The sequence below is a fragment of the Zootermopsis nevadensis genome, unplaced genomic scaffold (genome assembly GCF_977971745.1).
Source record: "Zootermopsis nevadensis isolate Lab colony 2312 unplaced genomic scaffold, Znev_1.0 Znev_ptg000007l, whole genome shotgun sequence".
Classification (NCBI taxonomy): Eukaryota; Metazoa; Arthropoda; class Insecta; order Blattodea; family Termopsidae; genus Zootermopsis; species Zootermopsis nevadensis.
Genome location: NW_028259139.1, coordinates 5233799 through 5261582, shown reverse-complemented (window position 1 = coordinate 5261582; position 27784 = coordinate 5233799). Strand labels below are relative to the sequence as shown.

Genomic DNA, 27784 nt, shown 5'->3' with positions numbered 1-27784 from the left:
CGAGGCATATAGAACGCGTAGTGGAGGTGATAGATAAATGCATACAAAATTTCTGGATAAATCCCACAGGGAAGAGAATATTTGGGAGACTTAGCCGAACCTTTAAGATGATCTTAAACAGGGTGTGAAGTTGAAGATGGCTGTCTTCTGGGTTGCAGCGCCGTATCGTCTGGTAGAAGTGTACCGACGTTTCAGAGGTGTGCTTGTATGAGCATAGTCCTACAAAATGTGCAAAATGACTTAATGAAACGTTCATTATTCGAGGCTGCGTGGGATCCTATAAGAACCGCGTTGTTGCCAGTCCGACGGGACACGTTCTTTCTTTTTCTTCTTCTTCCACTTCCGTTTCGCCGCATTAACTGGCAGACCATCCGCCATAACATGTCATCTCGCCAGGGGTGGGGGGAGGTTATTGCTTCCTGAAGCAACGAGGAAAATTGGGGAAAAAAGGGGGCAGACCTTGAATATCGACAAATAAGCCTGATTATACTGCACGCTATTTTACCTGCCTCGTACCTCCACAGACCTCAACGTCTTTTTGTGTTTACTGCAAAGCGAAAATCCTGAAGAGAATACATAAAGGAATGATAAAACCTCGTTCTTCCAAGCCTAAAATCGTGTTTAGTTCTGCGTCTCCCGTCTCATTCAAGCTGTGCAGTTGATACACGGTTGTTAAAGAACCTAACACACAAAAACTGTGGCTAAGAATGCCATAGGGACTGAGCACATGCAATGCATCAGCCGTGAAGTCCAGAATGTGGAAGTCGAGGGATTAAAGTGTTCTGCAGTTTCGAATATCCCTAGGGAAGAAAGGAATTACTCTGCTATCGGCTGGACCCTGGGCACCGTGCACTGCCTGGACCGTTTAACTTTCCCAGTGGCACTGCGGTTGCCCAAAATTCCCTCTGTCCTTCAATTCATTGAGCATCAACCAACGCGGTTGAGACAAACGGAAGCAGTCTGACGCTGATACTGAGCCCTGCAAAGCAGATTAAGAGCCTTCTTCATGGCATGACTATACGTAGGTTGTGCTGAAAGTATCGAGAGTCGGTTGCTAGAATCGATACTCTTCTTCCATATTTTGCAAGGGTGGTAGCCTATAGGGATATACGCCAACGGGGCCCCCGTTTTAGGTGGTATTCGTTAGGCTTCCTTACCTGAAATACGAGGCCCAATCCGCTACAGAATTTTGCGTCGTGCACGTGCAAAATTTATATGAAAACGGCGTGTAAAAGCTACGAGTCTTAGGATATGTCGGAGGTACATTGGAGCGGGAGACTGTGGGTCCGCTAGCGGGCACATCTTCATTGAGACATCGTCATACGTCAGTGCAACAATGAGCGATAGTAATGATAACAATGCACCAGTATTTGCTTTATGGACCAGTGACAATACGACTTCTAATTTGTAGAAGGCGGCCAGAGAAGTCCGAAGTTCACGCAGTGTGACAGCACATTCGACCAACATCGACAGTTCGAGATTCTCTCTTCTGGAGGGGCGACACTAAACCAATCAGAACAACGCCTTTGGCTTAACCAATCGAATCCGATTTGGAGCAAAGTTGGGAGAAATTAAAGTTTTAATGTTTCTGATGTTGGTGAGACTCACTGTGTAATTTTTTTTTTTTTTTTGGGGGGGGGGGTTAGGCTTTATCCATCGTCTGGGTGTTTAATAAGCAACGACGTTTCGGAAGTTGCTTCTGCTTCCGTCTTCAGGTAGCTGGAGCCTGTCTCAAATCTGGACCAATTCTTCTCCAAGGCGGCAGTTGCTTATGGAAGAATGCGGTGTGCGATTAACGTTCACATTTGTCTTTCGCAAGTTTGAACGTTCAGGACTCCTTCGAAATGCAACAAGTACCTTCGTCGAAATCTTTAATTATTCATCGTTGTTTGCTCTGAAGTCCTGTTTGCGTGAATCCAAAGATGGCCGTGTGAGATTTGAGGTTTTCAGGGCGGTGAGGATAATAATGTTACTTTTGGTATGGGTTCTGGCGCCGTGTAGACTCGGAGGTAGATCCCTTGTCCTTCACTTCCTCCAGCCATATATAAATCCCTCGACTTCCTAGCATCACCATTTGAAGCCTGAAGATGGAAACATTATGTATCTTCGAAACGTTGGTGTCTACCTAGGAGTCTACACGACACCAAACCGCAGAAGAATAAGAAGATGGTCATGACTCTCCATCGTTTCTTTGGTCTTCCTGTGTCTCGTCGTCCCAAGTGTACTTTCTCCGATTTTGCTAGACACCAAATTTATTCATGATAGCTGGCTGCTGTACCAGCGAATGGGTTAAAATTAACACTTGATTGTGTTGGCTTACACACTAACACAGAAGCTTTAATTTATTTACACAGGTTAAAGATTAAATACCATAACTTGTTACCGTGACCTTCCTACTTGGAATGTTGTTGATCTCATACGTTAAGTTATATTTAACTCTCGTTCTGATTCTCATCTGAGGCACGTAAATATTGGATCCGCTTTTTATGGACGTATCACGTGATGGGAACATAAATGAGCTTCAAAGATGCCGTTTCGGGATTTTGATGAACACGATTCTGCCGTCAATTCATATACAAATTATGCGAGTGATTTATTTTCAGAGCTTAACGAAGGTACCCATAAGAATATTCGTAATTACGAAGATAAATTTGCAGTGTCTCAGCATGATTTGTTTTGCAGTATGAAAATTGTAGTGCCCTTTGTAACAGAATGTTCCATTGATAAATAATTCCTAATGACGATTATTTATAAACTTCGGTGATATAAGTTTAACAAGACGAGCGAGCTATGCTTTCGCTCTTATTTGCTCGGAATTAATTACAGAACAGCTTCTGGAAGACACCCACCTTTTTACGCCTTAAAATATTTATTTGTATTTGCTTTATTATAAATATATTGTTTTTAAAAAAATGCTTTAAATCTAATTTTATTTTTCTTGACGTCAAAATATTGGCTTATCATCTAATTAGATGAAGAAACTAACATGTCTAACTACACTACTTGATTATACACGAGTTTATCGTATTACAGACGGAAATACTTGTATACAGTGTTGCCGGTAACCTGCTCTGTTGGAGTGTTGCCGACGGAAGTAGTTCCCGAAACGTCGGCATCGTCTTTAACCGATTTACGCGGCTGATTTCCTGAGATGATTTTATTGAGTTTGGTCGCGGCGAAAGCTTCAGATCATGAGCTGTTGTCCACTTACCGAGCATCTTGACCACGTGCTTCGTCGCTTTGATCTGCGCGTTTTTGGAGAAATTCTTGCGGCCGTCCTGAGCCATTTGCTGGGGGCTGCGTCGCCCGACGCCAGTCCTGAGCCGGACGCTGCCCCCTCTGCTTCGCAGACTGGAACGTCGTAGTTGCAGGCCGATGAGCGCGTACAGCACCGAGATGAGTGTCATGGGCGCCACGAAGAAAAGAAGCGACGACACCTCGAAGGAGTGCGGGATGACGACGCGTTTGACGGCGCAGACCGTGTGTTCGGCGTCCAGCACTTGTCCGCCCGGAAGTTGCTCGTACACGACGCCGAACTGGAGGGCCTGGGGAACTGCTAGGCCCATTGCCAGCAGCCAGATCAAGAGGATCAGACGCACCGCCCGCGACAGCTGGAAGCGAGCGGAATGCCGTTGGGTCACGGTATTCTACAAAGGGACTTTAGCGATCACAAACTTTGGTCCTAAAACAGTCAAATCTTTTCTATATTATTACTTATAAATTTCGCGGAGGGGGGATTACAGTAGAATTCATAGGAATTTGGCCAGTAACATCAGTTCTCAGATTCTTTATTTGTTATATCAAATTAATTTAAGTCTTTGGGTGTCGAACTCTTCGTTTCATAAGTGTGAACGGATGACAGAACTGGTTCCTTTGAGAAGGGACACGGAAGATCATGTTTAAAGAAGACGTGTCTTTTTCAGAAATGGAAGTGACGAAAGCAGATTTGTTAAATACAGAACTTCATATTCATTTTGGTTAGAGGAATTTCCATTAAGTAAGTTACATTTACAACTGTAATTTTTTGAAAGAATATCAAGTCACTTTTACATTGCGTGTCGAAGTTTGGTTTCCATGACAGGGAATCTGTGTGTCTTCTTACTGCGCTGTTAGGACACCGGGGAGGGGGGGGGGGCCTCTGCTGCTTCTTAAAGTAAGATTTAAGACAAACAACGAGTTCAGCTGCCGAAGAACAACACTGGACAGAATATGAGCTCACCTTTGACAAGGTGTGTGACTGGAAGGGGTGGCAGATGGCCACGTATCTCTCCACTGTGAACGCCGTTATGGTGAGGACCGTAGCATTAGCCGACGTTTCGGCAGCAAATCCCTGAAGAACACAAAATGCTTCACCGAATATGTACGGGTATCTGGACCAGTTGTAGTACATCTCCTGAGGAAGACCCGACACCAGGAGAAGCAAGTCTGACACGGCAAGACTGAACAAGTAGTAGTTGGTGGCTGTTTGCATGTGGCTGTTCCGGGCGATGACCACACACGTACTCACATTTCCCACCAAACCGGTCAGTAGTATCACCGCGTAAATCACCGTGATCGGCACAACGACGTACAGAGGGTCTCGTTTAGGTCCCCATGTGCTGGTCAAATTTGCCAAAGACACTGGAGAAGCTGATGCGTTGGTCAGCGTTGCAACTGGAAGCGTGGAGATAGACCAATTCAACTCGGCGAAGAACGTGGCATTGTCTGGATATGGGATGACGTTGAAGTCAGTTCCTGGGATTTCATGAACTACTAACATGGCTGGTTTACGTCATAGCAACGTCACGCGAACACGATATGCTGTCTCTTCACGATTGTACATTATTTATGAGATTATGCGAGTTCCCCAAATCACGGAGCACCGAAGAGACACTGGATCGCTTGAATGAATCCTTTGCTGTGTCGTCTTTCGGTTCTGTTAGCGACGATGCACTCTGCCGTCTGAAACCTGAAACAGAAGACATGCGTTAAGTAATTCCCACCTCTCCATTTTGTGTTGATGCTCCGCCCACAAAATTTGGCGGAGTAAAAGTGAGGAGGCTGTTCATTACACATTTTAAATCCGAAAATTCTCATCGCCCTGATCTCAGCCTCTCCCCTCCCCACACGTAAAAACAAGAAGCAATCACAAAGTTTTTTGACATTCACGTTTTAAGGTAGGAGACGGGAATATAAAGTTGCCATTTGAGGTTCTCACGACGGTGAGTGTGAATTTGACGGTCTTCTGGGCGATAATTCTGATGGTGGAGGCTGCAAGCACTTCTGAAACGTCGGTAAATGCGTACCCTATTATATGGTGTAACATTCTAGAACATAGTGACCCTCGGGAATATGAGAGATTCTGAAATGAATTAAAGCAAGTGTCTCTTGGATTTAATCTGTTTCTGCTGTTTGTTAGTTTAATTAACAAGTAGGAAGATTCAATATATTTTCATACACGCTGTTTTAAATATGCGTATTCGACGTCTGTGATTCGCGTTAAAAGCAAGCCGTTTGAAATCACTCTTAGTTTGTCACTTTGTGTGAGTTAATTATTTATTGGTATTTTTTAAGCAAATGCGTCAAGAGGTCCTGGGTAAGGCTTTGTTTTTTCAAGCAGATTAGTCTAGCACGTGGGTTTATGAATGTGAAAAGGTGATAATAAGAAGAACACTGGTGTGTGTCGTTGGGTACGTTGAGATATTAACAAGTGAATGTGGTTCATAAGCACACCTTGAACTTCGTTTAATTAAATGAAGCAGCTGTTAGTTGGTAATGTTGCCGTTAAATTACAAATAATTGCAGTTTCGGGATCTTACTCTCTTTTATACACATACTTGGCAGGCGCCTCACATCGTGCGAAGTAAGGGAATCTAATATTCGTAGATTGACCGAAGCATGAAAGTTACAGGCGAATAATGTTCACCCGAATTCCAAGTTGCCCGGTTAGCATAACCCTCTAGGCGTCACCAGTATTTGCTGCAACGTGGATCAGTTTTCACGCTCGTGAGAGAAAGATACGCTGTAGTGGTTACAATTCCTTCTTTCCTGTATCGAAGGCCGCCGTGAGACCAGCTTTTCTGACTAGTACTCTTGTTACATTATCAAAAAACTTAGTTCTATCTTTTACTTTTGATATTCTTAAGCATTGGTCAGGGTAAATGTAAAAGCAGATCGCCTTGTTTCACCTACGAACGACCTGCGTAGGAGCGCAAATGACGCGGGTGTGGGCACCGACGGTGTCATCCAGAATTTTAAGAACGGAAGCGAAACTTGTTGAAAGCACCGCTGGCTTTCATTGGTACTCTAGCTTTTTTGTCCTGTGCCCAGAGGGAAAGAGATGAGGTACGACGATGTGGCGTCTAATACACACGTCGCATTTGCAATCCTCAGTCAAAATAAATCGACGAGAGCAGTTTATCTCGATTATAAGCACTCGCATCAAGATTAAAGACATGTTAGTACCAGGGAGGGAAACGGAATGCAGGAAGATTCCTTGTACGCAGACGCAGTCTATGTGTTCTGGAAAAACACACAGCAAACAGCCTTATGTATTCTTTGAATGAAATCCATCTATGTTGGTTAATAAAGAAATATGCGGAGGAAAAATTGTTTATCACTTCTTTTGTCCGGAATCCAATAAGTATCGGGGACGAATATCTCTTAGGATGTTGGGTGTTCGTATTCTGAATTTATGTGAGTTTGGTTCCCTAAACTTAAGTTGATTTAAATATTTTGGAATTTGTGTTTGCATTCAGTTCGCAAAGAGAGAAAGGCTTATTGGGGAAGAAATAGCCGCATCCTCAAAGCTGTTAATTTAATTTTGTTGGCAGTCAAAGAGCAGGAGAATGTGAGAAACTGTCTGTAATGGACTTTCAGTAACACTTCGTTCTCTGAGTGTGCAAATAAATCTCAACAGTAAGGATATTTTTGTTCTGTTCCGTACAAGTGTTTAATGCATCTTGGTTTCAATTTTTCTCATATTTTAGTGTCTGACATAATAGAAACCACCATAAATTTTTAAAATTACGGGTGTGCTTTGTGTCCCAGAGTTCAGCTGGTTTCTGGCATTTTTATTTTCCGCAGTTCCACTTTATATATATAAGATACGTGTACAAAATATATACCGCCTCAGTGCAAGCCATGTTGTGGTGCTATTTATTTTACAATTATTATCTTCGTAAACTAAACTAGAATGCCGTAAACAGATGGAGTGCATTAATACAGTACAAAGTTACACCATACTGAATACCACTGAAGCTGGAAGTTCTCGCATAAATACGATGTTTCAAAACTTTTACATGTTTTCTCATCTCTCTCTCTCTGCTGCACAGGAAGCTTCCTCATTTCGTTTAATTTAATTTATTTCGGGCACTGTATCACGTATTCTGGTTTTTAGATGTCTCTGTATGCGTGTGATACTTTACTGCGATCGCTGAACAAATCTTTGTCCTAGATTGGGAATTTGTGGTGTCAAAAGGTACGTTCGTTAGAAAAATGTATGAGGATTTGAGGTTTTCATGGCTGTCCTATGGGTTGCTGCGCCGTGTAATGTAGCAGAAGTTTGCCGACGTTTCATAGGTCCTTGCTGCCTGCATCATCAGGGCGATTACCAGAAGACAAGCCAACTTCAACTGTAAATAAAATTTTGTTTGATACTAATCGGTAACTATTATGTGTCTCATGCCTGTTACGGAATATTTCGACAAAGAACAGATCGTTTTCAGGAATATTTTTCAGTTGTACTTTCCAAGTACTGGTAAACGAAGGTGGTCTAACTTCGTTATTATACGAGATTCTCGAAAATTATCAAAAATATTGTTAATAATTTTGTACAGTGGCTATCTGCAAACCGATCAGACTAATCGCACGTAGCTTTGACGTATTTATCGCAGCGCCACGATTAACGGGAGGCAATATACATCAACGCGATGCAACTCCTCTCGTGCCCCCGACATTGTTCCCGTCCGTTTATTTTAGTAGGAAACCGTACAGAAATTCGCTTTGTGCAACACGTGGAATCGGCCGACTGCCAGCCAGCAAATTCTAATTATTAGCATCATTTGGTTTGCGAGTCCGCCCTCTGCGTCAGTGGATGCGTTAAGTACTTGCTTCAGCATCGTCTCAATTGACATCATTATTCATGTGACAGGGGCAATCCTATTGCGTCCGTACCACGAGATAACTGAAGGTAGCGACACCCTCTATGCAGATACTGAACATATATTTTATTTATTTTTCTGCAGACTTTGTAGTTTCATCCTTAAAAATTGATAGTTTAATAAATTCTGAATATGGCTGATATCTACTCTCTGATGGTAAATTTTTCATGTTTGAAGTAAATCAAGACATGTGGGCATATTAGGTAAAAGTGAAAACCGATATATAAAATCCAAGTTTGATACAAAAAGATTTACGTAAAATTGGTGACACTAAAAATGTAAATGCGGTTACTGTAGTTCAACAAAAAGTTACTGACTGCGCACTTTATAGGGACAAGCATGAATTTCATATTCTCTTTAGAATATCACAATTCGGGATAAAAATACTTTCTCAGGCTCACAAATGCTTTTATTGAAGATGAGTGTCTTCTGGGCTATCGCCCTGGTGATGGAGCCAGCATGCACTTCTGAAACTTCGGTCAGTATCTACCCGATATCCGGTACAACAATCCAGAAGACAGCCATCTTCAGACTCATCGCCGTGATAACCAGTCCGTTATTGCAAAGGGTCTTGAGTAATGATAGGCCTGTGCTATTTTATGGCCATTAAGATTTATCGCAATGATTTCCCACAGTGGGGCGTGTCTGTTGTGTCTCTTGTCGGTGATGGCAGGAAACGTCCATGAAATCTTCGACTGGAATCTCTTTGCTCGTTCATAACGGAGACAAAGTGGTTTAGTTAGACATTTGATTTGACGTCTTTCCCTATTTGTGTGGCATTCTGAAGCCTCAAATTTCTTCCCATTGTCTCGAGAACCTGTTGCGGTTTTCTTTAAAATTTTGATGAAGAAATAGAGAAGTCAAAATGTGTAGAATAATGGGAGGAACAGAACGCAGCAAAAGATTTACGACTAATCCATTCGAATGAGAACTGATTTCCTTCAGCGTGTTTCAAGGAAAAGTTGGTGACCTGCATGCATCAAGATGATGCACATTCGGAAGTTCCTTGTACTCGTTTTGTGAGACGTTCCGGACGACGGGGAAGGGCAATGCCAGACTTTCCACCCATTAATATGTACAGGACGGGCGGAAACCCACAAAATATCTGAAGATGGCTGTCTTCTGGGTTGTTACGCCGTGTGGTCTGATAGTAGTTTACCGAAGTTTCAGGCGTCCTTCCTGCCTCCATCATCAGGGCGATCGCCCTTATACCAGAATGCACGGCGCAAGGACAAACAGGATTCCTCCGGTCGAGGGTGAGGAGCGTATTGACGTTCCCCATAACAGCCAAAAAACCGTGGATGGAATCACTTTTTCGCTTCGTTGCTTCCCCCCCGCCCCGGGAAAAGACGTTGAAAAATGCATTTTGGAGGAATTTAACTTAGATTTCTTGTTCCAGACTGAGGACAAACTTCGTTATTTTATTGCGCGTTTGCGTGAGTTAGGGCAGAAGATTCAGTACTGTCCAGTTGCCAGCCATCCCCGAATTGAAGTTGTTCTTAATTTATCTGTGAAAACAATTTTGGTCTGTTACTGTCTTTACAGAGCATTTGGCCTTCGTCACATGTTCAGAGGTTTTATTTAGTAACTAGCGAAGTATGGCCCATTAAAGTTAAGGGATTGACTTTTTTGTGCTGGACAGTAATAACATTCATTACGAGCATTATCATTGCAGATCGCACTGAAAGTGTAAAATTTATTAAATATCTTCTCCGCGACTGAAGCCAGACTCGTGCCAAGAGCAACCTACGCCAGACACCACCGTAGCCTCTTCAGCATTTCTTACTACCAGAGTCGCCACCGTCAGTACTTGATCTTTATTGTTTTCGCATCTCATGAACGGCGCGCTGTTGTACTCGAGTAGTCTGGTGACGAGAATCGAACATAAATTTAATTTTCTCTGATTATTTTTAGATCAACCTCCACACTTGCGTCTTATACAGTTTCTGTGTTCTTTTATATGGCATTTACGTCTTCATAACTTCCGCTCCACCGCACCCTTTAAAGCAATTAGAGAAGTAAATGACTGTTTATGTTTGACTGGAACACGGTGACCCGCAGGTTGCCAAGTAAGTTGGTGCGACAGGACAAATGACAAGCGCTGTCGCGTAAAGAATTTCGAATAAAGAGAGAGAGAGAGAGAGAGAGAGAGAGAGAGAGAGCCCTGTGCGGTTCCTACCGGGCGCCCCAACCAGTCGTTGCCATTGGTTTGTTAGAATGGAACATAAACTTGTACGTCCCGAAGGATTTTTACAGGCCTATTCGAACACACTCGTTATTGACACGATATTCCTGCCTCATTTGACGGTATATGACACACGTGATTGAAATAACGTCATTAATAACCAATAAATCAATCCAGGATTGCTCCCAATGTTCCGACATTTCCCCACATGCTCTGACTATGGTACACAAATTCTCGAATTGATATGCGTGGATTTCGTGCTTAAAATGGTCAAAGAAATTCGTATTTTGCTTCGGTCTTCCTCTTTTGTGTGCCACGTAGTTTCACCGAATTTTGTTTGGTTCTGGGGTTTCGTCACTCGTGCTGCAAAAGAGACAGGGTTTGGGATACGTTCTCGTACACAATTCGGAAGTCTGACACAAATAACCAAATATTTGCTGTGTTTTGTGTATCGCGTTCTTGCCAAAATGCCCCCGAATCATTTGTGACGTCATGCGCGTCGCAGTTTTTCATTTCGCTCGTCATTTGAAAAGCGCCAGTCATGGCTTGCAACCAAAAATGTTGGGGCACCGATTACTATCAACTCATCTTCCAAAATCACAAGATTTACATTTTTTAATCTCTTACTAGAACAATTTTGAAAAGAATGCTATATTATGGACAGAGGTCAGAACAAAAATGTTATAAATTTCAAAATGACAGAGTTTTTAACTGATACACGTATTACTAGGAACGAAATCATATGTTTTGCTCACCTCCGAAAGTCGTGCCCCTCCCCCCCTCCAGTTACTCCGCATCCAGGTCGTTCATAAAATTTCTGGTTCCTTTTTCTCGTGACATTTTAGCTTCTTAAGGCGGCAAGTAATGCACGTGACATTCTTCTGGGATTTTTGCGACGCACAGTTTGGTTGAAGTTTACTGACGATTCGTCGTCCTGATGATGGAAGCAGCAAGTTCGTGTGAAACGTCCACCAGATTTCTTCTTAGATATGCTGAAGAACACCGTTAGGCCTCAAACAAAAGATACCACGCGTTTCCACATTTTGGCTGAATTGTTCGTGAAAGCTTGAGCAGAAATTCTACGGGTGCTTGGATTTCTTAGTTCGCCGGCTATCTGCGTCTTCTGACGTAGCGTCTTCTTCTTCTTCTTCTTTTTTAAAGGAGTCGATGTCAGAGAGTGCTCACACTCGAGAAAGTCGAAAGCCAGAATCGAAGAGGTTATCGAGTGTGTCGGCCGCAAAACTTTATATCGAGGCTGGCAGGAACAGCTGTACCATCGCAGTGCGCTGTAAAACCACAAGAGATGCGAACTTGATGCCACCGGAATAAATCTTTCAGAGTCGTTCACTGATTGCGTGCTGTTGAATTTTCTTTCGCCTTGTTAAATTTAATACATGCAACTTTTTACAATTTCGGCATCTCTTCTCCGTCAACTTTGTCCTTTGACCCACGTATTTCCTGCACAGATTTCTACAGTTATGTCAATAAAAAGTGGCTATGTCTATACGCCCCCGTCATAAATAATCGTCATTAAAAAGAAAATGTCTGATCGCGAGGATAGTGCAGTGACGTAATTGAATGATCAACCTCCTTCAGCCCACATGGGTTATTCTTGGAGAGAAAAGCGTTTTTCTTTACAGAATGAATTCACGTAATTTTCCGCTTTCTTCTGAGACCATTCAGTCGGAAATCAAGATCGCGTTGTGAACACTGACACTCATTACTCGGCCTTTGAAGCCGAAGCTCGCCCCAGTTATATTGAATAATTCAGTCCGTACCTCAAAGAAAACAAAACACTTCGCCATTACAGAGATCAGTTTGTTAATTATGTTCTTGGAAATAATCCCTATTTACATTGAAAATCATACATGACCCATAAATGAAAATTACAAAAGTTTATAATTGTTAAGGCAGGTGGTACGTTCAGCTCCCACTGAGATTTAAAGGGTTAATCATCCTATTATTCGACGCTAGACAGTCTGAGCTACTGGCTGCAAAGTTGAATAAATCACACACACACAAAAAAAGACTGCGCTGTGGTTTGAAATTCCTTTAGTTCATAACGAAACCTACACATTCATTAAAGTATCGCTTCGCTTCTATCAACTAACTCCATACTGCAGAACCTTCCTAGAAATATTTGTAGTTCCTCCGGTGGTCAACAAATTCGTCTCTTTTGTGGGACCCGAAAGTTCACAAGAGCCGAATATTTGATCTCGCCATGTGGCTGTTGAGTCAGAGTGCGTATAATTTTATGCGTATTACGAAAAAAACGGGATCTCGTGATGGGATTTTTTTGAATACGTTAATGAAAGTTTCGGTTCCATAAACTGCAGGGAATTGCTTGACTAGCTCAAGTATCACTCGCGCCCTGAAACGGACTCTGCTCAATGGGGTTGTCGCAAAAAACAACAACAACAACTTTGAGCCGTCGGATTTTCGCGTTGGACTGTGACCCAGGATCTGATGCAATTAGGGAACACGCCTTCGTTATTAGAGGCGTGGAAGCGTGCATTTGAAGTGCCACGGGATTTGACGCTGGGACTCTTGAAACTTAGTTCGTTGTGTAAGCTCTGCGTTATACACGTGTCTGGGGAGAAGTGACCTGGATCAGGGTGTAGAACTGAGGGCATTTCAGAGTCACGTGCAAAAGTCTTTTAATCTCCTACCCAGGCACTACTTCATTAAACCTTAAACTCATTCGTGACTCTGTACAATAATTCACCCGCTCATTAACTTAAAACAAGACGTTCTGGAAGAACTCGCGGTAGCATCCAAATGTTTTAATCTACATTTTTAAGTTACAAGAACAACAATATATTAAAGCCTTTATAAATTATTGGTCCATTTCTGTGCATAATTTAAAAGAGTTCAGACTTTGACTTCGTTATATGCATCGGTTAGAATCTAAAAGTTTTGCACCGAGGCTCCAACTGCTTTAAGTTCTGAGTTATTTGCTGTAAGTAAGTAGCCGATGGTGGTGGCAAGCGAAAACTGAGTACGCTAAGGTGCGTTAAATTAAAAAGAAAGTTAATTAATTTTTCTTTCACGTCAGTGAGGGGCATTAAGAACGCATGTGGAAACCGCGTTCTGGTATTTACTACGCCTTGCCAGTCTTTCTTCTACGTCACAGCCCCTAACCACCTCAGCTGCATTCCAAATGCCATCTGCTGTCCATTGTCTCGTCTTAATGCAATTACCTGCGTCTGGGACCAAATCGCACATCGCCAAACTCAGAACGACTTGTGATAGCGGTCACGTGAAATACAGCTCCCTATTGGTTCGTATTTGGTTTATGGTTGACGGCTTTGCAGTGAGTTAAGTGAATGTAGATGGAGCTTTAGGCAGTGGGCTGACTGATGGACGTTTGCAAGGATATATTGATATATTGGAACTGGAATGCTGTAATTAAACTGCACGAAATGCTGGTATTATGCAGATAGATCAGTCCAGTTATGCGTCAAGTTATGAGTACTGTGACGTAAATTAATTTTTCCACATTTCTCTTCAGTCTGAAACACGTCATAGTTTTAATGTTGTGGAATCGTCGTTTGTACGTCAAGACCCGGGGGGGGGGGGTGTCAACAATTTCTTTCGACAATCTAATCGCTGCTCATTTTTGCGTCAATGGTAATTTTTGCGCATGTGTTACGATTTTTGGGTAGTCCCCAGGGGCCCAACGTCCATATCAAATTACACATCTTTCCGTCAGCGGTACTCATGTTGAATCACGCGGACAGGCAGACAGGAAAACAGTCTTCGGTCACGTTTTGGCGCGCCTTCATCAGTGCCATACAAAGTTACGAGTTTTATAACTAGTCAAGCCACGTGATTCTTGGGGGCTTCTGTTAACTGCCAGGCACACGAGCAACTTTCGCGGGCACCAGCTGTGCCACGTAATAGGACGCCGGCGTGAGCCGACGGTCCAGGACCATGTCCCGAGAGATGAAATTGGTGTTGTTGAAACTGAGCAGATTGAACGTCACTTTACTCCGGTCCTGTAGGAAAAGGGCACAACGCACAGCATCCAGCGTGCAATGGATCTGTCATATTTATAGACTGAGTGAGAAGTCCTGACAACGAAGACGAACGTCTGATTGGTTCAATGACTAAGGTAGTTGCATGAAGCAAAGCGCTTATCCAGGCGCCGGGTGTTGCGATAGTAACATTTTTCAACGTCTGCTGGTTTGAGTCTCTGCCTCAAACAAAACAACACTGACTTCTCTAAAAGTTTTTCTGTCTTCCTCTGAAACTTTCATTACTTTCTCCTGCAAAATTACGTGATATTCATCAATTCCTGGGGCCGAACTGTAACCTGGACCGGTCAAGGTTCATGGACACTTTAGATCGTGGCTATGCTTTTAAGTGATTTATAAGATTAATTAACATTATATGCGATTGATAATTATAATTACAGAAGTATCTTATATGTTAATGGCACAATCTTTATAATTGTTTGCGTCTGTTATGCATAATTTATTACAGTAGTAGCCACGTAGCGCTGTTAAGGACATTCGACCTCTTAGGGCAATGTTTAAATGAGTGCATGTCTGTTTTATGCTTAAATTATTATAACTGTTGCAGTGATACGCTGTTACAACAAGTTATTTCCGTATGATTTAAAGGTTTCTGCTCAAAATACTCTAGAATCCAACCCCCGAGCTAGCGGTCTTGGTTCAGGATAAAAAGGCACTTCCCCTGCAAACCTGCTGGCACACGGCGGGACAACAACTTCCAGGGGCTTTTCCGTGACGGCAAAACAAACCCATTCGGTCCCAGGCTCAAACACGAAAACATTTTGAGTGCAGTTCTGTGTAAGAGGTTTGAGAAACAAAACATAAACAAAATAGCAAAATTTGTAACAATAAAGCATGATACGTTGGCACTCCTGCTGATCCAGTATACACGGCGGGGCCAGAGGGATCTAAGCAATTTACTTAACCTTTTGTATGCGATGATTTTCTGTAGTACTGATTCCTATTACGCTAATTTGTCGGGAAAAATATCCCCCGAGGCCATGTTTTGACACTGATAGCCGATTAACCATTTCAGGTAAAATGAGACTTTAGTATCAAGACCATAGTTGTTGTTGATGATGCATAAAATTGTTTTGTGCGTCAGATACTGATTTGATGAAAGGGGCCTTTGAAGAAATACCTGGCAATCTAACACACAGAGTTAAGGAAATCTATGCTTTAGGAAATTACACAAAAGTCTATCACTTTTAGCTTGGTGAAGACGAAACCACTCGAAGTAGATTCTAATTTCGTTCTCAGATAATTGACTGTTCAGATGTGTGGAGATGGCCAACAATTTTATTATTATTTAAGGTGATAGAGTCTGTAGATGGCTGCCTCCATCACCAGGGCGCTCTGATGATGGAGGCGATGCAGAAATATTACCACAACATTCCCCCCCCCCCCCCCCGAATAAGCAAACCCGCGATGCGAAAAACCCGCAAATGAGGCGGATGTCCTGTGTCATGAATCAAAGAAGGCACAGATAATGAGACCCTCAGTGTGAGATATAAAGAGACTAAAACGTTGTGCGTGTCCTCGCATACTCTTGTATACCGATCACACCTGCTACTCCAATTACTTCGCGCTGTCTGCTATGTTAATCCGTTTAAAATCTAATTATTTTGGAGAACAGAGTAACGTGTTTTCGTGGTACTGTGGAATAGAATGAACATAATTTGTCACAGTCCTAATTCAAACTAAATTAATTATAATACATAGCAACAGACCGGACAATAAGACCTCATATGTAACCGTAAATTACGATAGTTTGAATTTAGTGTAACATCTAATCATCATTCATCAGGGTAGTTAGACTTTGAGCCTCTGTTCGTTTTGAGAAATTACCAGAATAAAATGGTGTGCCGTAGCTCCACCTTCCCGAGAGATGTTTCTGAAACCACAGTCTGGTGAGATTTGAGGTTCTCAGGGCGACGAAGATGACTGTGTTGTTATTTATAAAAGCTGAATTCTGATTTTATCATTAGTTATAAATGGGAAAATAGGATAGAAAACCTGTCTGATTGGCCTCCTGGTTGAAGTAGCCTTAAACCTAACGAAAGTTTGAACTCCAATTCACACGACCCTCGTGTACAGTCTGAAAAGTCATATTTGTTGCGACTAATCGTCTCTCAAGCTTCACAGCGACGTCCTTTCGGTTCTAGGGGGCCATGTAGCGCCGAATTAAATGGGAAGTTGAAATATTAGTGGGTAAAGGTTCGAGATGGAATTGCCACGGTAAAATTTCAAGGTTCCATCGCGGCATTCTGTGAGAAAAACCACAAAGACTTTCGAGGAGGATGTTCGAACCGAGAGCCTCTCAATACGATTACGGGGTGCGTTTACCCACCCCGTGCTTACGGTCGTGGATAGACGATGTGGCCTAATATCCGCACGGTTAGTGAAGTCGAAGGTGTTATCCAGCTTGCAGTAGCAAAGTGACCAGTATTTTACAGCCATAACCATGTCAAGTACAGGAGAGTTTCAAGTGCTCTCTGGTTTACGTCAGAAGCGACATTCTGAAGAAAAAAACAGGGGTGTGTAAAGTAGTCATTGCCGGGAAGCAAAACGCAACTGCATCGCTTCTGTGATTCTCCACCCTCCTCCAATTCCTTCCTCACACTTAGGACGAGATACAGTGATGTAACTTCAGGAATCATGCTTATTACAAGGCTCTCAAAATAAGTAATTGTTTTCCGGTATCCTTTTCAAGGGGGCCGGTGGCTTCACTGCGAAACATCCAAAAACAGCGGAAAACGAATATGATATGCTTTCATTATTTTATCGCTCGGAAAACAGAGAATTCAAAATCCTGCAATCAAAGACTGCGTATGACAGTCAGCAGCGGGCTCCAATTACGGACACAAGCGGACATTGTTTTGCAAAATGTTCATTCAGTTCGATCGCCGCATCATTGGAACCCAATATGTTTGATGGCGACATGACCATAAAGTTACGTTACTAAAATTGTATAATATTTAACCACAGTTTCTGAAAATATACAAGAGAGGTGTACCTGCGACTACGGATTATTTATTCTGGAGATAGTGGGGATTTCTGGAGACGAGCATTGAAATGCCATAAGACCTAATGTCGTCCGGCACTGTAACACACTCATGGAGCACGTCGACAGAAGTGACAAATGTCGAACAAATGTCATCATACATTCGGAGTGGAAGAAAACCTTGGTCTTGAGCCCAGCATCTTGATACTCCCACAAGTCCTGTGGGAAAAAAGTCTGCCACTGACAGATTAGAAAGCAACTAATCGGCGCGAACTTGTAAGGACGTGAATACGGCCCAATGCCGGAGTGCAAGAGAAGGACATGGACCCTTATTGCACCCACGCCCCTCCAAAGCACTTAGATTTAGAGACACTCCTGTGTTCTGTCAAAGAAATCGAAAGAATGTGTGCCGTCAGACACAAGCAAACTTCTAGAAGTGTATATTGTGTGTTCACATTGTTAGTGTTAGCACATGTATGGATCTGTGTTGAGCCCATTGTTGCTAAGTACGATGTTTACGATAACTGAACAATGCGAAGTTAGTCACTTCCTCGTTTACCTGCAGCATGACAAGTGTTTATTCACCTTGTAGAGTTGTGTTTCGAATGTGCAGCTGAAACAAAGGTTTTACATCGATGTGAATATCTGGGGAGCTACTTATCGCAAACTCCCCAACAATATTGCCTAGTAACTTCTTTCGAAAAGCGTATATTAAGCATGGAATCGGTGTATGTGTGGCGCAAACGTAAATACAAATTCGCATAATACGTTTCGTAATCAACGTTATCTCTGGTTCAGTAATATCGAAAATCGCAGATTTTTCGTTTCATTGTTTTACGTCATTATTATTATAGATATAGTTGCCTTAGTAACGAGTAACAATGTCCTTGCATTTAACTTTGGACCTCTGTAGGTTACTGGCCGCTTAAACCTCGGCACTTTTAAAGTTAATGTCGTGGTACAGTTTCTAAAGCCGTAGTTCCTATTAACTTCTTTCGTGTAATAAGCCCAGCACGGTTTCTTTATCTGTAATAGCTTGTCCACTGTAAGAAGCAATTTTCACAAGGTCCACATTGTGTCTTATCTTATTTAAAGCCTTGTCATTTGTCCTCCCGCAAAGTTCACGACCTTTCTTTGATGTTTACTCCTTCACAAAAGTCGTCATTACTGTGACTTCTATTGGCATCACCTGTTTAATGGCGGTGCTTATCGGCTCGTTCGGGTTTCGCTTTGCTCATAACCTGCAGATGGAGATTTCGCTGCTGCCAGCTGAGTCCCATCCGGTAGTTGAGGTTCTCACGGGAGTGAGTGTGAAGATGGCTGACTTCTGGGTTTTAGCCCCGTGTAGTGTGGTTATGGGCGAAGATGGCGGCAGCAAGGACTTCTGAAATGTCGTAACATCATACCAGTCTACACGGCGCTACAGTTCAGAAGACAGCCATCTTCAGACTTTATCGGTTGAATACAATTTCGCGCAAAACCATTCCCTATTGTGAACGGGGTGAGTAAAGTTGAGAAAGGATTTAGTCGGAGGAGGAGAATAGTTTTGAGGTGTGTCATGATAAATTACAATAAAGAAAATAATTAATACAAAATAAATTAACAAAACACAAATTAATGAAAAATAAATTATGATAAATTCCAGAGCAATTTTTCAGTACAGTGCCTTAATAAAGCTCGAGACGTCATGACGTCCTTCGTTTAGTAGCGAGAGAAAGGGCTCATTGGAACGTCAGTCGGTGTGCCTTGTGCAGAGTGACAAGGCCAAGGAAGACATTGTCAGTACAGTTTGCAGCCATTTCCGTAATCCGCATGATTCTGCTTATTTTCCAGAGTCTGATATCGAGTTGACAAAATGGCGGTGAATTTTCAGCTGAAATGCGAGTTTTATCGTAGTGTAAATATGAATTGTGAAGTGAGGAGTTTTCTGCGCCATAAAGTACTACGCCCCGTCATCCGTTGCTGTGTAATTGGCCGGGGCCCAAGATATTATTTCCCTTACAACTTCCTTAATAACTTCTATTTTAAGAACACGCAAAAGGTCAGTTCAGAATTTTACCGCGAATTGTATTAAAGGAGATGCCTTAATTTGTAACTTAGGACACGCCGCATTCTTTCAGTGTGTAAAAGGACTAAATTATACTGAAACATTATGTCAATAGCAAATTTTGTTTGGGATGTTGCAGTACCGCGGACCTTAAACGCGTATATTCTAAATAATAAGCTCTTAAGCCTTGACATGACAATGAGAATTTTGGCACGCAGACAGCACTTAAACCATTCTAAACTGGTTCTGATGAATTTTCAGAATTTAGTCGCACTGACGAATCTTAATGTGTTACTATTACGCCAAACTGCTCTGTATAGCAAAGTTCATTTTACGTATTGCAAGCTACTGGTGGATAATTAAAGAAATTCCAAAAAAGTTCGACACATGAGGATAAACTACAAACGGGCAAACTTATAAAGTGATTTGCATATTTGTTCAGAGAGTAAAACGAAATGCAGGAAGATCTAAACGTGGATGTAAATGCTTTAATTTATGATGTTCAGAACGGGTTTGAAACGCTCATTTGTTGTGATGGATGAACAATAATTTTCTCTGAGTGGTGGAGACGAATAAATTTACGTGCAATGATCGTAAGTGGTTAAAAAAACAACAACTTCATTTGTTGTCATGGCGCCCTCCTGGACCGAACACAATCTAGAAAGAAAGAGAATTATGTGGAGTTCTTTCTACAGAATAATTCAACTGGTGATAATTATTTTATGTTGCCTTGAAGACAGAGCAGTTGAGGTGCTGTGCGGATTCTCTTCAAGAATGAAACAAATTGAATTACAAGGAGGTTCGATATTCAAGCGGTGGAGGTTTGAACGCCAATCCTCGGAGTTACGTGAACGTGTGAGTCATGGCTTAATTATTCCCAGTGGAAATGGGGCTGCTGGAACCTCAGTAGCACTTACTGGCACGTGACACTTTTACAAAGCGACAGGTAAAACGCGAGGTTGCCAGCGATCGTCTGGGCGCCTTCGTGAGAGGACGACTTCTGAACAGACGAACAGACAAACAGTTCCGTGGGTCCGAAGGTTGCTGTCTTCTGGGTTGTAGCGCCGTGTAGTCTGGTAGACGTTTACAGACATTTTAGTGGTCCCTGCTGGCGCCATCATTAGGGCGTGGCGAACTTGAACCAGACTACATTTGTTGGTCATTTCTTTGCATTTTTCGGTTAGCCTGTTTATAGGACGCAAGAAAAACTAACTCCATGGAGCAAAGTCCTTATAGAGAAGCTGACAGTCGCTCAGATAGATTTTAAAGTCAGGAACGTCGCATTTGAGCAATTGTTCCACTATCCTGTTACTCCGTGCTCCTCAGAACTTTGCTCTGAAACAGCGTCTGTATGCGTTTCTTCTTCGGAGTGAGAAGCAAAGTTTGACGTAAGTTTCCTTCATCTTGCAAAACTATTTAACTTTTAGATTTAACACGCTCTGCACTAACGTGTCTGGATTTAAACTGGCGAACCAAATAGCTTATTCAGATTTTACGTTTGTGCTGTCGACGCAACTTTCAGACTGACGAGAATAAAATTTGGTGGTAATTAACATTTATATTAAATTATATTTTGAATAGTGAGTGAGAGATATCCTTACTCTTTTCGAAGAGTGTGATGGGAGAGATTAGTGCCACATTTTGACGCCATCGCGCTGCTGACAGCAGCTGAACCCCGGGTGACGGTGAGAAGAAGGCCAGTTGATTGATTGCAAGATCAGAAGGAAGTGCAGCAAGATATATTTAAACTGACTGAGTCTTTCGTTATTTAACGATGCCAGCAGAGAGAGAAATTAAAAAATAGTTCACTCTTGTTTTTCTTCATGACGGTTTTAGAACTACTTTGATTATGTGAATGCAGAATTTTAAAGAATATGTTTTAAGGTAACATTCAAATACATTATTCTCAAGAGACTGAGGAAAACTACGAAGAATCTCGAAGGATACCGTCTGGGCCAGGACCTGAACAAAGAAATGTCGGTTTTCTTTATTTCAAATTTGTCTCTTTCCTTTGCCAATGTTCGCAACTGTGTGTTGAGAACCTCAAATCTCGAATAAAGAATTTGGCATTCAAACTATTATTAAAAACAACGCAAGTTTCAGCTAAAAGCGCTTTATATACAGAATGCAGGCAGAACATGAATCTCGCGTTTTGTGAAGAACCGATTCAGAACGAGTTGTGGGAAAGAACACGGTCGTATGAGGCGGACGGAATCCAAGGCAAGGAACGCGATAAAACTTGGGAGTTCTCTGCGGCACTTCTGCGCCATTAGGCAGGCGCACACTCACTGAGCAAGTGAATAAAGTTCTCTTTGAAGATCGTCAGTCGGGGGTGAAGTTTGTATACATTCTGAATGTCGCTAAAAAGAAATCTGCGTTTTTCGTTTGTCCTCGTCCCAACAGTTCGTCTTTTTGCGTACATTGTTGTGTTGGGGTTAGGTTATGTTTCTGTGGATCTCTGTCTTAGTCGGGCCCTTTGTTTAGCCCCTGATGATACATGAGTGAATATGGAGCAGCGGTTGAATTATATTTAAGGGGGGGGCGAGGGGCTTTGAAAATAACCTGCCTCACTGCCATTTTGCCTCACACAAATTCCACGTGGTCTGAGCTGGGCGCGATCCCAGGCTTCGACGTTGAGGAGCCGGTGACTAACTGCATGAGATACTGAACGGTCAAGCTGTATTCTTACCGATCTGTGAAATAATTTATGCATTTCAGTTCACGGTCTTGAAGCATTTATTCGGTTTGTTGTTCTGGACAACAATTACGGGTGAACTGATGGAGTTCCATTTCATTTCGAAATGATTGTTATCGTTGTATATTTAAATGTAACTAAAGCAAGTGTCACCGTAGTCATTGTTGCCCGTTTCATTGTTCGCAACGGCACGTCTGACATAATTGCTTTATAAAAGAGAAGAGGGTTACATTCCTCCTAGAATTGAAGTTTGTTTCCTGTAACAATCCGATGTGATTATGTCTGCGTGCGTTATTATAACCTGTGCCGTGTTGAAGCTGTTAAGGGATTTTGGGCCTTGTGAGGCACTGCCCTTGACTGCGTCTTACGCATGAATTATTAGAACCGTTGTCAAGGCAACTCTATTAAGGGATTTTCGCCCCCAGTGCCCTTCATTACTGACGTAAAACAACTGTCTCCTACGTCTGGCTACATGTAATCACGTACGCTTTGTTTAGTGTATGTACTTCTCGGAGGTAATTGTCATACGTCATGTTTGTTAGTGTCGAGATAGAAATGTAAGCCCGTAGATATTCGGTTGGTTCCCAGTTCAATTCGAGTTTTAAATAGGACAGTTGCCCACGAGTTACAGTAGTCGTTATTACAAAATGCAGCAGACTCTGCTACTCCCAGGGGCAGGTCTGAGGACCACGAAGAAAGAAGACAGAAGAAAGAAAGGAAGGGTGAAAGAGAGAAAAATAGTGTGAGGTGAATGAAGAAGGAGAGGGACGAATAAGTAGCTGAGGAAGGTAACGTAGGCAGTTAAGCAATTACTTGTTTGCGTAGGTGAGTATCAAGAAAGGTCTATTACCCAGGAGAGAAAAATTTTCGTCAAAAATATCAGCTGTTTGCGTGGGTCCGCATTCCCAAGGTCGCCGCTTTTCCCCTGAGGAACAATTCCAGGGAAGTTAAAAGTGGGAAGAGAGAGGCAGAGGGTAAAAATGTTACGTAACCGAACCGCATTTATACGCTGTTTATTTTACTGAGAAATTGAATAAACGGTGTGCAATTGTTTTTGGTTTATGTAACATTACTTACAGAACCTCAGCAGAGGAAGAGTTTATTTATTTTACTTGTGGGGTTTATTTAAGTACGCTGGTAGTAGCTTCGACCACTTAGGGTCGAATGACATGATTATTAATGAACATTGAATTGGAAAGGATGTGGAAAGAAGTTATAGTGACAGAATTTTAGGCAATGTCCCCGCGAAAATTTGTCAGGACTGAGATTTGAGCTCGAGACCTCCGCAATACGAAGTGGGAGTGACAACCAGTCAGCAGCTACGTCCATTTGTTTTTGTATTGCAATATGGCTTATTTAACGGCGCTTTGGGGTCTCAGATTATACAGCGTCGGTTGAAATGATGGTTAATGAAGGATAAATTGGAAAGGATGTGGAAGGAAGCTGGTCTGGCATTTGCCTGAAGGGACTGAGGAAACTCGCCTGGAGGAAGACAGGAAAATGAGATCAAAGCGAGAAAGAAAGACATAAAGGGAAGGCAAGATAAAGAGAAAATCGCGCTTATCGATCGAGTCCTCATCAAGTGCGCCTTCATTTCCGTGTTTGCGCCTGTCTTTTGTTTTTTTGCCCTCGCTTCGCAGGTAAATTCAGTCGAAAGCGGAAAGCAACGCTACTTACAAGTCAGATGGAACATCTTTCACGGATACTCCGATTATGGAAGCTGCCAAGTTCTTCGGGCGCTGAAACTTTTTTTTTCTTACGCTTACATGCAGATACACGAGTATTTCGGCAGACTGAGGACACAGAGTGCTGTAGAGTAAGTCTGTCCTAGTCCGAAGGACGTTGTCGAGCGACCGAGAGTTGTAACGCATACTTTTCCAGCAGGCCAGAGAGATATTTCTTCTCTGAATGGTTCCAAGAAAACATGACCACGGTATAAGAAGTTTAAATCGCTGTGTAATGTACAAGAAAATTTTCTGACTTTCCTGGTTTTATTTCCCTGTTCCACGAAAATGTCAAGGCTTCGAAGGAAAACACACGGCCTTATGAGCGCAAAACTTTTCCGCGGGGTTTGAGTCTGAAGGTTTGTGTTCATTTTAGAATACATTAAAGTGTCTCAAGTGTTATTACAGACTGTCCTCATACACACTCGTTCTTCAAGGAAGACGAAGACTCTCGCGTTTCAGAGGTACTTGCTGCTTCCATCGTCAGGGTGACGTGTGGATTGGAACCGAAAGAAAACGGTATAGAGTTTGGTGGCGACACCTGTTGAAAATTGGTAATTTTAAGCCGTTTTAAGAGACGCGGAGTAATGTCAAGATGATCGCAGGAAAACAGAACTCGAAGATGTGTCTTGGTTGGGACTGTGCACGGGATCGCATACAGCGTTGGGATTTGGTATGAGCGGCGCTAAAGGTTTGGGTTCAGGTACCAGCAAATGTAGTCCACCGGCCGTTCGTTGTTCTCTTTGTTTTCAGCATTTTGCCACTTCGCCAAGCGCGAAAAGGTACTTTATGTTTGATGTATTTTAGCGTTGCTATTAAATTTAAATAGTGCAATTACAAATTCCATCCGTGTAATTCACCAGCCGAGTCGCGGCCCCTGAATCGTCTGTCCAGGCAGCGGCCAATAGAATTCCGTTACAGGAGACCTAACCAAATCGCGGTCTATTCTTTTCTGTGACGCGTTACACGCTGATCGAAAAGTCACGCAACTTATTAAAATAAAAAAAATAAAACAAAATTCTGATATTTTAAGACGCTGAGACAAATGATGTTGGGGATGCGACTTCGGTTGAGTATCGGCAGTGAGTTGAGATAGATGCAAGAAGAACCAGTTCTTGCCGCCTGCAGCGTACAGTCCCGACATCTGAAATCTATGAGGAATTTCAATGAACTTCATCGTCTGGCTTACACGACTGACCGTCGCCTTACGACACCAAGTTCTCAGACGCCCCTGTCTGTCGCATCGTCGAGAATGAGTTCCCCTACGTCTGTCGCTCGTTCCGCGAGCCACGGGCTCTAAGCCACTTCTTTCTAACTCCGGGTGACCTCCGAAGTACTACATGGGTATGACGCCCTCCTTTATCCCCCGTCGCATTTACTGTCCTACGTCTTTTTCTGTCTCTCGTTGCATTTTGTGACTGACTTTGGTATACTCACCCAAGGGAGGATTCTTAATATTTTTTGGCTTTTGGTAGGACCCCTTGGGCGAGTGATAACTCGTCGTCAGGCGTCTACCTGTACAGGACAGCACAACACAAAAACGACACTGCCCTGGTTAAACGCAGTGAGGAAACCCGTAATTGAATATTCAGATATCAGAGACATAATAATAGTAAGTTATGCAGCTAGCTGAGGATAGAGTCAGGTGGCGGTCTTTTGTGAGTACGGTGATGAACATCCGGGTTCCATAAAGAAAGTGGGCGTAACAGTCGACTTTTCAAAGAATATCCTGCACCACTGAGAGAGAGTGAGAGAGTTACGAAGTAAGATGGCACAACCGCGTAACATGGCACCTGAATTTTGTACCACGTAAACACCCGCAGACTCAAAAAAATGTACGCTGAAAGAAACGCCCGAGTGACCAACTGTAAGCCAGCTTCAAGCCGTTTTAGAAACAAATGAATGGCTACAGTCGTCAAGTCGATGATGTTGAAATAAAATAAATTCGCTGAGCGGTTGGCCTGTTCGTTGTTTGCTAATTTTGTGCTTTTCTTTTTGAGATAGCAGAGTGAAAGTTGGTTGTGGTATTTTAGTAACAGAGGGACATTAAACATGATTAGGCAGAACGAACAGTAATTTATGCCCTATATCGTGATGTACATAGTATAATACGGAACTATTACGCAGAGTCCACTGCGCAAATGAATAAAAACAAACCTTTTCTGCGTTCTGCCTCCTACACTAACCTCATAAGGCTTAATGCAAATTTACAACACGAGGGGAAGTATCGAGGCGCATAGTGGTGACCTTTTTTATGCGAAAAAGAGAAAAATACATTCCATCCCTAACTGGGCAACTAACTTTTTTTTTAGGGCGTTTGCAATTAAACCTGCAAATATGTGTCTGTTGGCTTTTTCACGTCTGTCCGTTCTTCTATCCGAGTGTTACAAGTCCAAAATTGCTGAACAGATTTTTATGAACTTTTGCGTCAGGAGAGTTTGCAGCGGTTTGTCAGCATATTCCAGTTTGGTTGAAATCTGGCGATGATAACGTGAAATCAATTAAATCGAAGGAAGATTTTCATTTGATTTTTTTAAATAAATAGTTTTGTGGCATCCATATAAATTTAACGCCACTTTTTATGTTGAAGTAAATATGCGATTTAGCCCACTGTTGATAAAAACGTTTAGAAATTATAATTCTATATAGTTTGAATCATGCATCTATATGCTATGTTTCTATAGTAGTTATTCTATGTAAAGCTATCTTTTGCAGTTCCATTGGCATAATAAAAGCTTTAGAAATATGTATGCCAACTTTGGTTCCTTTTTAACTTGAACGGTCATTTTTGTCAATGTTAAATCATATCTACTTTTTTTTAGTTTTAAAAAGCCGCACTTTAACCCACTGTCGTTCCGAGAACTTCAATTTATAATTTCCATTCCTGACTGTTTAACGGCCTTCAATAATTAGTAGTACGCAAATAGAACGATTTACTACCGTGCCTTTATAATTTACATAAATATCGTTGCTCAGTTCCAGTGTCACATCCTCTGCTAATTATCTTCTCGTCCTCCGGCTGCTGATACTGATCTACTGGTATTTGATTTAAATCGAATAGAGGTGTTCTGTCTCGCATAACTAACTATTCTGAAGCTCAGCATAATCACTCGCAACCCTCCCCAACAACTTCGCTGATGCCAGGCAAATGGCGAGACCTTCCTTCTACCGTTCTGGTTACAAAGCCCAGTATTGTGTGCGTTATTTAAGACAAATACAAATGTGGCGGAAAGTCGGCTTATTTTATAGTGTATAAGGGACGATTCGCCGAACGTCACAATGCATTTTTTTTTTATAAAACGTACAGTCCACCTGTAAGTGACGTAAACACGAGATCAAAGTTTATGTTCATGAGCAAAACTGATTGTTTAATAAACAATATAAATGTTGCATGTAAATTATATTTTCATATGTACTGCAAATGCCGAGCGTTGGGGAAAAAAGAATTTTTAAATCTGGTCGAAAATAAAAACGTGAATCCAATTTCCGGGCAGTACATTCGTCCATTTTTCATTGTTTATAATGGACCAGCATTCAGCTACTTTCAACCGTGTATTCTACACAACCTCAGAACGAAAATTCTTTAGTCCTGCTGTTTTATTTTCCCGAAGGGGAATTCCTGATTCTTGATTTTGGATGCAGAGTTTTTTTACCTTTTAAGAAGGCAAAGTACAAAGGTCGTAAGCCCCAAATTATTGCAGAGATATATATATATATATATATATATATATATATATATATATATATACTGCTGAAAACCAACATTTGTATTTCTGACTTTTTAAATAATGGAGGTATTTATAACAATAGTAATTAAATTAATAAGATTTGTTATATGGTGTTTACCGACTCATATTTCCCGTTCTTTTGTCATTGTTACAAAAAGCTCTTTAATAACGGTGCTATCTAAAAGTAGCAAATGGATGGCCACCGGTAAGTTGCGTTATCGGGCGCCTTTTATCATAATGTGCG

The 27784-nt window shown here is 42.0% G+C and overlaps 2 protein-coding genes across 6 annotated transcripts in view; one reads left to right on the top strand and one right to left on the bottom strand.

Annotated features, from left to right (window-relative positions):
* LOC110829506 (uncharacterized) overlaps positions 1-27784 on the top strand; it is a 133530-nt gene that overhangs the window by 19000 nt on the left and 86746 nt on the right. The gene's annotated exons all lie outside the window — the stretch shown is intronic.
* LOC110829262 (pyrokinin-1 receptor-like) overlaps positions 1-27784 on the bottom strand; it is a 66914-nt gene that overhangs the window by 18025 nt on the left and 21105 nt on the right. For all 4 annotated transcript variants that reach the window (XM_087344056.1, XM_087344055.1, XM_087344057.1 and 1 more), the window contains exons 2-3: positions 4220-4948; positions 3212-3611 (exon numbers count right to left, since the gene is read on the bottom strand). In XM_087344056.1, the coding sequence (XP_087200182.1) occupies positions 3212-3611; positions 4220-4759 (940 nt within the window). In that variant the 5' untranslated portion in view covers positions 4760-4948. The remainder of the gene's footprint in view (positions 1-3211; positions 3612-4219; positions 4949-27784) is intronic.